The following is a 14,029-nucleotide window of genomic DNA, read 5'->3' on the forward strand; positions in this document are numbered from 1 at the left end:
AATTTATTTTAAACAGGCAGAAGTAATACATATTAAGAAAGATAGCAATACCTTTCTTTTGAGTGTTTATTCCACGTTCTGTTACTTATCTTCACTATTTGGTTTTGGTTCTTGAACTCTCTTTCTCATATCTTCTTGCCTTTTACTTTCAGGGAATGTTGCAGAAAGGCAGGATTTAAAACTGAAATCTAGAGCCACAGAAACCCATAATAAAATTCTCCCTAACTCAAATGGAGCCAAGTTTTCCTCTTGAAAGCAAAGCTTTCAGAATAATAGCCAAACTATTTTGCAAACAGAAGCCAATAGTAAAATTCTTCCTAACTCCAGCAGAGCCAGGTTTTCATCCTGAAAGCAAGTATTTCAGAATAATAGCCAAACTACATTTTGCAAACATTTTGATAAATTGGTGTATTACCTGATGCACTTCAGGTGTAGCAAGAGTACATAGTAAGGAAAGTAACCAAGAACAGCATGTGAAATAAAGCAGTGGTTTTTGTTCCAGTATCATACTTATACCCTCCAAAAGTCAGTTACTTGACTTCACGACAGCTGACTTCACCTTTGAAGTCACCTCTGAACATACAGTAGAGCTTCTATTAAATAGGTGTCTGTAAAGTTAAAGTTGCATTTATTACAAGACTGAAGATTTGCAGAAAAGGTTTGGGGTTTTGCCGCTAGTAAATGGAAAGTGTTTTCAACAAGAGATGTACAACAGCTCACGCTGAACGCACATCTGTGTATAAGCACACACACAAATTCACCTCTGCGCAGCCTCACCAGAAATGAATTTGAGATTTTAAGCAGGGTATGTTATGGGGGGACGGGCAGCTCAAGGGAGAGAAAGCCAGTAACCAAACAGAAGGGACTAATCCTGCCCTGGACGAAGGCTTTTCCATCTCTGGACTCTATCACACAACTAGTGTCAGATTTGGTGCTAGTATGGAGAAGAGACAAAGGAAAACGTTCATTTGCCTTTCAGCCATAGAATAGGAAGTGTGTGTGGTTTATTACAGTCCTTTTTCAAAAAGCTCCCTGTGTCTCTGAAACATTAACAGGGATTTACAGTAGTTCTCACACATGTTCAAATGTCAGCTGGTTTTATTTGTCTACAGCCCACTCGTTCTTTTTGCTCTCAGAGAGGCTGAGAATCAGTTGGGTTTCAAGCACTTTTTGTTCCTTTTTATGAGAGTCAACATAAGTATCGAAGGGGCTATCAATTTATTCCATATTGGCATTATATTTTTACCGACTTTTTCTTTAACAAGTACTCCATGTGTTTTCTATAAACTACAATTATTTGCAACAAAATTCTCCCCATTTTCTTTGCTGTTCCCAGTGCCCCAGTGGCTTATCTTTACGTGGATCTTTCCCCCTCACCCGTGTGGAAAAGAGACGGCAAACCTCCGGTTTTCAAAAAAAATGCTGAGCTTTTGCTTTATTTTATTATAGCAGTCTCTCTTCCCCTTCCCACTACGCAGGCCCAAGATTTTTGGCAACACTGGTAACTTGAAATCCCACTCTCGCCTCCCTTCGTGGTTCCTAATGGACTCTCCACCGCTTATGTTTTATGTAAGCGTCTCTCTGCCCTCTCACCAGACTCAACCCTTTTCCCCAGGCGGGGAAATCACGGCGATAATCCCCCCGATGCCACTTGCTGCGCGTTAACCGCCCCTTGGCCGGCTGCCTCGGCGCGGCACCTGCACCCGCAGCCCGCCCCGCGCACCCCTCTTCCCGGCAGTCCCGCCGGAGCCGCCGTGCCCGCGGGGGGCTGCTCGCCGCCGCCCGGCCCTTGCCAGCCCCCGGCCCCCCGGGGCAGAGCGGCGGCGGGGCCACGCACCCCCCGCACCCCTCAGCCCTCCCAGGCGGGCGGGCGCCTCCCCGCCCCGTCCCGTCCCGTCCCGTCGCCGTCCCCGTGCCCAGGCGCGGCGGGGCTGCGGGCGTCGTCCTCCCCCGACTTTCTCTCCTCGCCGCTGGCGACCCGCGACACCTCCGACCGCCCCGCTCCTCCCGGCCCCCGCCTCCGCGCCGGCTTTGTGTGCGCGGCCGCCGCCACCTGGGGCGGGCGCGGCGCTGGCGTTGGCGGTGGCGGTGGCGGCGGCGGTGGCGGCGGCGGCGCGGCCCCGCACCATGCCGTTCGGCGGGCGCCCCGCCGCGCTCCTGCCCCTTTGTCTGCTCTGCCTCCAGGCTGCGCTGCCGCTCCGCGGCCACCGCGGCCGCTACGCCGGGTAAGTCGGGCCGCCGCCCCTCTCCGCCCCGGAGGGGCTGCACCGCAGCCGCGCTCCCTCCGCTAACCTTCCCCAGCGCCGCTAGCAAGAACCGGCTTGCACGTACGTGTTCGGGCTTTTCTTCCCGCTGCTGAGCTGTTTGTTTGCTTGTTTCCATTCACTTGTAGCGTGCTCCGGCGCTTTCTTGCCATAGGTACTGTGAGTCTCTGCTAGCGATAGGAAGGATGCTACGTTGGGGGGGAAAAAAGTTTTGGTGTCCGTGTAGAAAGAGAAGCTGCGATTATACAGGGGGAAAAAAGTTTCGGAGGCTTCACCGTGCTCTGAAATGAGCGACGGTTTGTATTTTCTTGTTGGGGACAATTTTAGCGGAACTCAGAATTGTTTTTTTAAAAAGTTGAACAATGTGCAGTCCTACTGAATGCATAAAAAGCTCAACCGATAAGGGAACTTGATTAACCTTACTGTAAGCAAGTGGCGACTTTCACATGTAGTTCAAACGACTTCTTTTTTCTTTTTTTTTTTTTTGTTTTTCATTTGAAGTTCAAATTTGTGTTAGAAAGGGAGAGATTGAACTAAGTAGTAGTAAAAGGCGAACTGTGGTATCATTGCTAGGCTTTGCTTCCAAAGTGTATGTTCTTTTTGCCTGGTTTAGAGACTTGGTTTTTAGCAAGTATTTAACAAAATAGGTGGATTTATGATGCAGATGAAACGACAACCAAACATAGGAGCATGAGAACCCAGTGGCATCTTTTTACATACCGTATAAAATTCATTCAAACTGACCAGCAAATTCCTCAGGATAAGCACACCGCCCTGTGGAAGCAGGAGCCGTATTATTCTTTTTATTTTATTGAAGTAGCCAAGACAGGCATGTAAATCCCACTACTAAAATGAAGTTTAAAAAAAACATTCCCTGAGCTTCAAGGATTTGGTAACGTGATATGAAGCCATTCACCCCTGGGTCACTATTAGTGACAGAAAGTAGTGAAACAATTGACAGCTGTTTCACTGTCTCTCTTCAGTCCCTCGGGTCCCGCTATCTGTCTGCACTGCAAAACCAAACCAGCCACCCCGGTCAGGAGCTCTCCTGGCAGTGCCAGAAAGGAACAGGACAGAAAACTAAACTGTTCTTTAAAGGCAGGGTCCTGTCTTAAGTTTTGTGCAGCAGCACTGTCCTCTCTGTCTGGAGCCCATTGCACAGTCATGGTCTCAGTAAGACCCCAATTTTAAATTCAAGATTGTATTCAATTTGTTTGCAGATTACATTGAGATGAATAACACATTCCCGGTGCTCGTACATAACTTTTGCTGAATATTAGTTACATGAGCTATCCATTGATCGATCTATGAGATGTCAAAATACATGTTTTAATATCCTCTAGGTTTAAGTGAGATTGTCAATCTAAAATCAAGTTGGTTAAAATATAGAAAAAAATGCATGCAGACTCAAGTATTGTACCTCCGCTCATTTATGTGATTCACCAATTTTGTTAACGTTTTAAAAATAATTTTCTCGTTTAAGCATTTTATGTGCCCTGGATGACGTGTGAAAGACCCATCCAAACTCTCCCTGTTGATCCCTGTCCTAGAAGCTTTCACATAGAGTCTAGTCCAGAAAAATGAGACTTCTCATCAGCTTCCAGAGTTTAGGCAAACCCAACAAAAATCACTGCTCAAAAAAAAAAAAGCTAGAGTTCGTTATAAAAACGCTTGGTCAATAGGCAATTGTACTAGGGGGCCAAGATACATTTACAAGCCTTGCTGAAAATGTGGTCACATTTGTAACAGAAACCAGAATGTGTACCACATGTGTAACGCAAACTGGAAAAATAAACCTGATATTTTTCCCACTCTACTAATCTTTTCCATTTCTACTATCCTGGCATTATTTGTGTCAATAAAAGATGATGAAAAATTAGTCTGAAGTGGGATGAAGGTTTCTTCAGAATTATGAATCTATCTTGTCCTCCAGAGGCATCTGTCATCAGCCCAGTGTCCTGGGCAGGATCATTTGATTTCCTCTGTGTGTGCAATTGATTAGAAACAGTTGAGCAGGTATTGCCATCACTACTGAACCTGGTCATCACCCAACGGGAAAAATTTTTTGGTAGGTTTTTTTTGAGAAAGGCAATCAGGACATGAATATAGTTTTCTAATGTTCATCATTAAAAGGGGTGTCCCAACCACAGGACTTATTTTGTGCTAAGAAATGTGTGTCAGTCCTAGTCATTTCTATCGTGTCAGAAGCTGTACCATATCGGGGAAAGGCATAAATATAATTAGGGCAAAAGGATGAGAGAAAAAAAGAACAAAAAAAGCAATGGAAAACATTTCTCTCAAACTCAAGCCAGCACTAGGAGGCACAGAGGAATTGTAGATCTTTAGCTGAGGACTCTGACCTAAGACAATTAAGTGGTATTGCACATGTTTCTCCAAACTAACTTCTCCAAACCTTGTTCAGAGCAGGCCAGGTATGCCATGTGGACACACTTTAACCAAATGCATTCCAGATACCTTTGGGAAGTCAACAAATAGTTGGCAAGTCTCAGCAAAGAGGCAGCAGCTCTCATGCCCACTGAGTTCTTGCAAAGCCTGAGGAACAGATGTATTTGCCTTCTGCTGCCTCACACAACACGCAGGAGTTCAACCTGCTCCTGCTCTTGTGCCCACAGGAGCTCAAGGGGAGCTTGGAGCTACTGCCTTCGCCTCTAAAAGACGCTGCTAATCAGCTACCCTACAGCAAACTCAAAACTATACTCACACATGCACATTTTTCCTTCTCCCATTTGCGTGCTCTGTCCAAAGGTTCCAGGGGAGCTAGGCAAGGTGGGGGGCACATCAGGGTTTGGACAGAGTAGATGTACATTCAAGAGGATTTTCGAAGAGGGCACTACCAGAGGTTCAAACAGGGGCAATGGGGATAACTAAATGTATGGAATGGTTTAAGTGCCTGAAATAACCATGTAAGGTAGGACTCTTTGGTCTCTAATAGAAAAAATTTAGGGCCTAACAGATGTCTACAAGCTTTGAGTGACATGGAGGTAGTGGATAGAGATCAGTTGTTCACTGTTTCTTCCAGTTACAAGTAGAAGGCATAAAACAAATCTAGTAGGAACCAGGTTGAAAAGAAAACCTTGCTGAAGGATGTGAAATGTTTACAAGGATTCGAGGGGGCTTGACAGGTCCGTGGAAGAGTGAGTTACTAGGTATGCTACTGAAATGACATCCAGCCCAGGAGATCACTGCATTGAAAGTAACTGTAGGCTGGGAGAGTACTTAGTGGTAATATCATACACTTTTGCCTTGTTGTCACTCTTCCTTGGGTAGTTGTCTTTTGGCAGTTTTCCAGAGTAGGGTACTGGAGCAGATGGACTTTTTGTGGGGTTTTTTGACCAAATGCCGCAATATTCCTACTCTTAGGAATCCTGTGAAGAAGGAGATGGCTTCTCATTATCAGGTCTTAGGACAAAAAGCATATCTCTCATTTGTTCTTTAAAAATCACTACTAAGATCTTTTTACTCTGGCTCATCTACCTCCACCTGTACATGGCGGTTGGGCACGTTCCCTCCATTTTCTACCCCACTTGCTGTTCTTCCAAAGCCTTTTCAGAAGTGTGCCTCATCTCACCTCTGCTCTCACCACAAATAACGAAATGCAAGCAAAGGCTGAAAAAACTTGGCCAGTTCTTTTCTAAGGTTTTTGCTGGAGGTTTTGGAGTCTTTTTAAGTATTGGATCGAGATGTTAACTCCTCCAAAATGTTATTCTTCTGTGGGTTGCAGTACTGCAGATAATTGTCATTTCTCTTGGTCAGGGGAAGGCTATGGTACATGCTTACATTATTGTGTAACAACCGTGTAAAATAATCTGGGAATGATGTTGAGGTGGATAACAAGGAAACTGAAAACAGTAAAGAAATGTTCTGTAATCCAAGATATAATAGCGCTGCAGCTACTGGGACATCACATCCTGAAAATTGCATAAACCAGCTGTTCATATAGATAAGCACAGATACCAAATCTGAGAGCATTCAGCAAATTTCAAGTATTTTAATGCCCATTAATATCCCTACATACCATAGCTAAGTGCCTCTGATCCCACAATACCTTACACACAATAGCTGGCAATTGTTCTCATGGAAAAAACACATGGGAGTGTGATGAAAATGAGTTGCTGAGGGAATTGAGAAGTGGAAAGGAACTCCTTCTGTGCTATTCCCCTCTGCAGATTTTTTCCAAATGTTTTAATAAGGGACTAAAAGATCTGCTTTGCTGTGTAAAAAATGTTCTTCCTCTCTGCTGCTCAGCTCTCCTTCCCCACCCCCAAGTTAAAGTAAAATGTCATACACACAACTGGCAAAAAAAGCGCTTGGAAAGCACGCCACCAGCATTAGATGGAAGTTAATCGTATTCATTCAGATGAAAACCACACTTAATGCTTCTCTGGATGGTGTCAGGGAGCTTGTAAAAGGTGAAAAGCTGTGAGCTCTCTAGCACAAACAATTTTAAGTATTCTCTTTTCAAATAACCAATAATTCTGTAATCAAAGCACCGCTGATTCCTAAAAAGAGCACAGATCAGTGAAATCCACAACAAATCTGGGACCTCTATACCCATTCTTGTCCCAACACCGCAACTCTAATTTTGTGCTTTCTCATCACATGATATTCCCCCTGTACAGTATCATTTATGTTCTCCTAGAGGAAAAAAAAAATTACTGCCAAGTTTTGATTCTTTTTCTCCTCTAACTCCAGGCATGATAAATTTACCTTTTAAAGCCTCTCTGCCCTCCTCATTATAAATGAGAAATATGAAGTGTTTCAGTTGCTCTGTCTTTCCCTTTTTTACTTTTTTTTTTTTTTTAATAATTGGAACAACAGTGCACATGCACATTACCCAGGTGTAGTGAATGCCAGGCAAGGAGGCTCCCAGTTGATTATGACTGTGTCTAAACTGATCTCCAGGTTCATGTCACCACGTGAGCCTGGTCCCATACTCGTCCAAATTGGGACGCCATTGGGTGGTGGTGTGGTTCCTGTCTTTCCTCTGCAGGTGGAAGAGAGGGGCAGAAAGCATGGGGAGTAAGGGAAGACAGAAAAAATCAGGACATGGGCAAAGCTTGCACCCATACTTGGGAGTCCAGAACCTTTTCTAGGTTTCCTACATTAGATGCAACCTATGGTCTTCCAGTAAGAATGATTCTTTGGGAAATGTAAAACCAATTCAGTGAAGATTTACACTTTCCTCGTTTTTAAAAGTGTATATATATTACGAATGGGAATGTAGTATATTATTAAAGAAAATTCATGTTCAGGCTTGGTTTTTAGTCCAACAATTATGTTCTGCAAAAAACAGGATATATTTAAGGTGTACTGAGACAAAGATACTTATAAAAAAAGAGAATTCATATATCAAATCCATCCTGACTCTCAGTCTAAAGCATCCACTTTGAATCCAGCAGCTTCACTGTCTCATGGAAGTAAGCAGGCAAAGAAATACAGCTTTTCCCAGAGCTTCTGGTACTAGTTGCAGTGAACTCCAAAGCTCCCAGTTCTATGGTATACCCACTTCCAGCTGCTGCTGCTGTGAATTCACTCTCCCAGAGTCACTCATGGGCTTCTTAAAATGAAGTTCTCAACTCTGAATGTTTTGTACAGGACTTTAACAAGCACTTAACAGGGGACAGATACTATACAAATTATGTACATACTGATTTTTTTATTTAAAAAATTGGAATCTGAAATATGTGAGCAGTTCACATGAAAGACAGTGGAACTTAGTTGTAGTCCCGAAGGAAAATCACGGTTCTGGGAGGAGCAAATTTGAAAAAGGGAAGCTAAAAATCTGCTTTTCTTGAATACATTGCTAATAATTTGTAGGGAACTCTTCTTTCATACACTGCATGCGACTGTATCCCACACTGTACAATAAACAGGATCACAAGGTCTCCTGAAGTTCTAGTATCTGTAAAAATGTCATCCATATATCTGAAACAGCCTTACATGGTCAAAATGCCGTAGGAAACGTTTATTGCTCTATCCAGTTGAAGGGGAATGGCCACCATTAATCATTTCTCACTATCTCCAGAAGGTAAATTCTGTCATCTCTGTTTTGCAGAACTGTCCTTCACTTATCTTTTCTCCTTAATTTTACCTCTGAATACATAACAGAAATTGTACTCCCTCTTCTATTGTAGAACATAGTATTTAACAGTGCACTGTGTGCGTAATGTTCAGGTAAATGTCAAGAAAGAAACAGATACGTTGATCATATATTGGGCATCTGTTCAGTAGTCCTGGAAGCAAAACATGCTGTGAGTATGAATATAGCAGTAAAAACTGAAAACAGGCAGTGTAGTTTGCCATTCAGTATTTTTACTGTTCAAGCAGAATAATTTAGTTTGCTCCCAAGCAGGAGATAAGGAGAATTTTCCCGCAGTTTGACCCTCTACACACACACACACAAATTAAAATAAACAGCATTGTTACTGTCCCCTGCCCACCTAGCTTACGTATTTATGCTGTCAGTATTATTTTTCATGCAGAAAACAACTTTCAGTGAATCCTGTATTCTCCATTCTGTTTACAATGATAAGCAGGTTTGGTTGCAAAATGAGAACCAATAATTACAATTATACATTAGATGTCTCTCTGAAAACCCTGCTGCAGGCAAAACTCCTTGCAGAACTTAACAGGACTTTTGCAGGTCTCAGATTTGCAGGAACAGACCTACAGTCAGCAAACTTCTGGAGACAATTAAGCCCAATTCTATTTTTTTTTTTCAGTAAATTTTGATTCTGATTTAAAGGCTTTGTTGTCATGGTTGAGTACAAAGATGTGCTTCTGATGTGATATTAGTGTTACAGCAAAACGTGCATGGATTTCAAGGGTGCTACTAATTTACACCTCAGTATATCAGATCAGAATCAGACCTTAAACAGACGCTGATTGTAAGGAAAGCATCTGCAAAGAAGACTCTAAAACTGCTTTTTGTGCAAGGCACCTGAGGGTAGGTGAGCCAAAGTACTCTGAACTGAAAAGATACTCAGACCGACAAATGGATGGGGACAATATATTCCATTTTTTCTAATACTTTGCACCTTTTGAGTTTGCCAAATGAGGAGGAAGGCCAAGGACCTCACTGCTTTCTTGTGAAACTTAAAGCCAGGCATTGCGCATCACTCGGGAGGTGCGAGGACGCCTGGTCTTTGGGGTGGGTGCTGGCACAGGCTGGCATACAGCAGCAGGCAGGGAGCACGAACCCCGTCCTTTTGCCTGTGTCTGCTCTGTGCAGGCTGAATGCTCTGGAGAACAAGGTTCTGCTGAGCCCCCTCTTGCCCTGGGGAACGATGAGACTTGCAAGTGTGCTTATTTAAAGAGAAGCCACACCATAAAGTTACCAGGCAAAGCAATACACAGAACAACACTTGCTAAGGGGAAGATCTTCTAGACTGTTTAAATACAGCCATGAAAAAATCAAAAGTAACTTATGAAATCAAAACATTTTTTCTTTTCTTTATGTCCTGCAGCTTGGTTAAGGCCTCTATACAGGGGAGGCTACCAAAGCTGGACCTTGAAAATGAGTTTGTAGGGGGTTTATTGCAGCAAGGTTATTCTAAGAAAAACTTACTGTTTCTTATATCATGCCATATATACCTTCAGGAGAGTAATGATACAGTTTGCAGCACCTCATGGATGACTCAGAAAAAGTGGCTCTTTTTAATTCAGATGTTTGTGTTACATTTGTATAATAACTCATGATTACAGTATCCTACAGGTTTGAAAGCCTCAGGTATGCAGCATAAAAGGTGGTACATCTTAAATATAGGACAACATAACAGCTTTTTAGGCTAGAGAACTAGAAGACTTTTTTTTTTTGAGGGACGGGTAGCATATATGATAAAACTATAGTCTGTAGATGGATTTTAAATGTGAATGTTTTGGCCATTTTCTTTTTTTTTTCTCTCCGAAAGCACTGAAGGTGTTAACTTAGTTGAAATAAATGAACAGATTAATGCATTGAAGTCAGGTATTGGATTATGTAAGTATGGGATAGGATCTTGAAAGAAAGCCAAGCCTCGAGGACAGATGTGAGAAATGACTTTAGCAGGCCTGATGAAAAACTGGTGCACTCTTTGATTTACTCCACCGTACTCCTACCAAGATTACCGCCAGATGCTACTCCAAGGCTGCAGTGCAGTGATACAGCCAAACCCCGCTAACCCCCGCTAATGGCCGGCTGCTGCCAGGGCAGGCAGTTGTGCTCCCACTGTTCCAGATGTGCAGCTGCTGCTCAGGGACTGGCACTCCTCTGCCTGCCAATTCCAGGAGCAAAGAGAGCAAAAAAGCACTTTTTCCTTTTTTTTTTTTTTTCTTCCCCTGGATTAACTTTCAGCTTCTCAGGCTGTGATCTGGCTGCTGCAGAGCCTCTGGGGTGTTGGTGTTGGCACAGGGAAGGGGTGGGAGTGGCTGGTTTTTCGGTACCTGCCTGCGTACTTCAAGCCTTTCAGTCTCCCTGTGCACATATGCACTGGAGACGGTTGTCTGAAACCAGTTAATTCCAGGTGTGAACTCCAAGGAGCTCACCGTGGTTTTGCCTCGGCAGAATTTGGCTTCCTGATCAGTCCCGACTGCCAGATTCCTCTCCAGACCGATGGCAATGGAACAATCCCAAATGAGTGTTTCAGGCTCACAGAGAGAATAGTGGGATGCTTATTTTCAAATAAGCACCTTCGTAAAAGTGCGTAACCAAAGAAAATGGTACTAGCCATCATCACACATCGGTTTTTGAAGCAAAGGGACTTCATCATTCCTGATGTCTGAAGAAGCTGTAAGTCCTTCTTTACATTACAGACAAGACTGATGTGATAGTGTCTACAGAAAAATAACCTCTATATTTATTAAATAGGTTGGTGTTAAGCAAACGATAGCTGTGTTTGTCAAGGAAACAGGGAAGACATTTAAATAAGGACGTTTTATTAAGAGCTCTGCCTTTTTTGTCACAGTGTGGTTTCAACAGGGAAATAAACCTTGGGTTCACCTGAACTGTATGGACAGGCAGCCAAGAACATACTCTGCCTAAAATTTATGCCAAAGAACAAGAGTCACCATGTAAGCACACTGCCAAGTCTGGGCTAGTAAGGCGAGTGTCTCCGCAGAATGAGCTCGCGTCTTTGCCAGCAGTACCCTGTGGCACAAAGACAGCACGTCGTGTCTTCATCCTACGCCATTATCAACAGGCTGGATCCCTGATCCGTCTGCCTGTGGTAGTGACAATGCTAAAATATATATATGGAGATCGCTAGTAGAACGTGAAGTCTAAGTAATTTTCTTGCTTTGTGAAAAATTAAATAGTTTCACCTTCAGTCTGTTCAGCTGAGGTTCTTTTGTTTTGCTTTTACCAAAAGCAGTTATCTTAGTTTTGATATAGTCTTAAAATCATGGCCTATTCAAAAAAGCTTCAGAGGAAATCAAAGCATTGGAGTGTAAAGGGTAAAAGCTTTTATATTCACTGTCCAACACCATAAAAATAGTTCCTGATGTATTTTCTGAGGCCTAGCCTAGACTCGTAACTGCAGTGAAATATGTAATTATACAGGTTTTGATCCCTACTGCAAGAGTTGTTTCTGTTCAACACTAACAGTCGTCCCTCCGAAGCAGCTGCAAGGAGTGGGAAGCACAGGACCCTGGGGCTCCTCTGCTCAGCAGCAGGGCGACCGTGTCTCCTGAGGAACCCTGTCTGCTTGGCAGGGGCTGTGCAGGGTCTGGGCACGTTTGGTGTATCCTATCTCCCAGGGGCCCCAGGCAAAGAAACATCACCTGGTCAACACCATCAGCCTCTGTCAGACAGACGCACGACAGAGATGCTGATCTACTCTTACCCGGTGGTTCTGGGCCAACATGGAGACAGACATGGGTATTTCAGGCTCAGATTTGGTGATGGAGGACTCAGGGGCTTCAGCCTTTCCTCCCCTCTACGATGTACGCTGTTTGTCACATGAGGTAGTTATGTCTTTCAAGGCCTTGCATCTAGCCTCGCCTGCCAGAAGTGTATATCAAATTAGGAAATAGGTGTCCATTGAGTTCAAGTGCTTTTGCAGTTCGGAAGCAGGTTAGCAGGTGTCACAGAGCTGAGGACGTTGGGACTATCAATGTCTCACCCTAGCATCCAGTCCTTCCATGTATGCTTAGTCCTTAGCCAGTGGGCGGCATGCAACACACCAGTGTGTTATTTTTCTTATGTCCACCCCTCTTTCCTTGGAAGTATCATCTCTTCTCCATACGATGACTGGCATTTTTTGGCTATATGATGAGTAATGGACAAAACGGCACCCAAAAAGTCTGGTAGTCAGCACAGGCTGCCCCTGCCTGACCAAAGCGGAGAATGATTTGTAATGATTAGCACATATCACCCACAAACAGATGGGAAAACAGTACAAAACCATAGAAAGATTAATTAGCTTAAGCCTCTAGGAGATGATGGAAAAGTGAAGTAAAGCCAGTCTCCTGCATGCTAAGGAGTCAGTATATACTAGTGTTCAAAATGAGTTAAGCTTTATGTCTCCTTTTTATGAGGGGCAACCTCTCCAAATGCTATAAAATCTCCACCGAGGAATGGTGGGAGAAGGGGTCCAGGGACCAGGAAAACCTGATTTTTTGCTTCTGCTGAATGAAACTGTAAGAGTGCGGAGAAAACCTGCAGATTTTACCTTGTCAGACCAGATCAGTCCTACCAATTTGCAGACAGCGAGACAGTGCCATGAAACAGTTCAGGGTACAGAATTATAGAGAACAAGGGATCCACACTCTGCTCTGTGAAATCTGATCTTTCCACATTGTTTTTCTTTAATCCAGCATGCATTATCTCTGCTGAAGAAATACACGTGAGCTTTTATGTATGGCAACTGCACTGGGGGTGGTCTTTGAATTAGAAGGCATTTGCTTGCAGAGCCTGCAGCAAGTCACGCTGGCTGCAGGCTGCACAGTTATACTGGAAAAAAAGAAGCAAACAGGAGACAAAAAGCGTTCTCCTGGATGGCTGAAGAGGACAGGTCCGTGAAAACTAGGAGGTCTGAGGAAAGAGGTTTCTAATATTCAGGTGTGTTTACTGTGCAGTGACATTAACTGAGGGAAGTGAGATACAATATTTTAAAGGTTTATTCTACGGGTAATGGATCTACCAGATTTCAGTTATCTTGGTAGAGCTAATGAAATACAGTCTCAATGATGGAGTAGCTAATAACTGGCCAATAAAAATGCTAAACAGTCATTCTGTTAAAACATATAAAATAAACAGAACAAAAAAAGGACTTTATGCAGGAGGAAAATGCAGGGACCTCACTGGCAGGACCAGTTTCACTGCAGCCAATGGAAAACATAATTATTAGGGTGTATTTAGCAACCAACAGTCCTTCTGCCCCACTGGAAAACATTACTTTTTTTGGGAGAAAGAATAACACAAACTTCAAGCAAACGAAGGAATTTTTAAATTAGTTGTATAAAGAACTGTGCTGCTTACAAGAATAAATAAATGGGCGAATTTAAGGTAATATTTTTTAAGTTATCAAATTGCATGCAGAGTATTTATTTTTAAACTGCATGGCTATAAAACACCAGATGTTGTACAATGAAGTAATGTCAGAAGAAGACTGGAATCTGTTGTCTATGAGGAACAGGCAGATGCTCGCTTTTAGCAGTGACGTCTTGCTCATAAAAGAAGAAAGTTTGCTTTCAGTGCAAGGACACCAAACACTCTTCACTGCATTCAAGACTTGTGTCCCCATTGCCTGTGGGGTTTTGTTGTTTTA

At 43.2% G+C, this 14,029-nt stretch overlaps 1 protein-coding gene across 1 annotated transcript in view; it reads left to right on the plus strand.

Moving 5' to 3' along the window:
- Positions 1-2,127: 2,127 nt before the first annotated feature.
- Positions 2,128-14,029, plus strand: part of CPA6 (carboxypeptidase A6) — an 87,258-nt gene continuing 75,356 nt past the window's right edge. Inside the window, exon 1 of the mRNA XM_072851194.1 lies at positions 2,128-2,225. Coding sequence (XP_072707295.1) covers positions 2,128-2,225 — 98 coding nt within the window. The remainder of the gene's footprint in view (positions 2,226-14,029) is intronic.

The sequence above is a fragment of the Ciconia boyciana genome, chromosome 2 (assembly GCF_034638445.1).
Source record: "Ciconia boyciana chromosome 2, ASM3463844v1, whole genome shotgun sequence".
Taxonomy (NCBI): Eukaryota; Metazoa; Chordata; class Aves; order Ciconiiformes; family Ciconiidae; genus Ciconia; species Ciconia boyciana.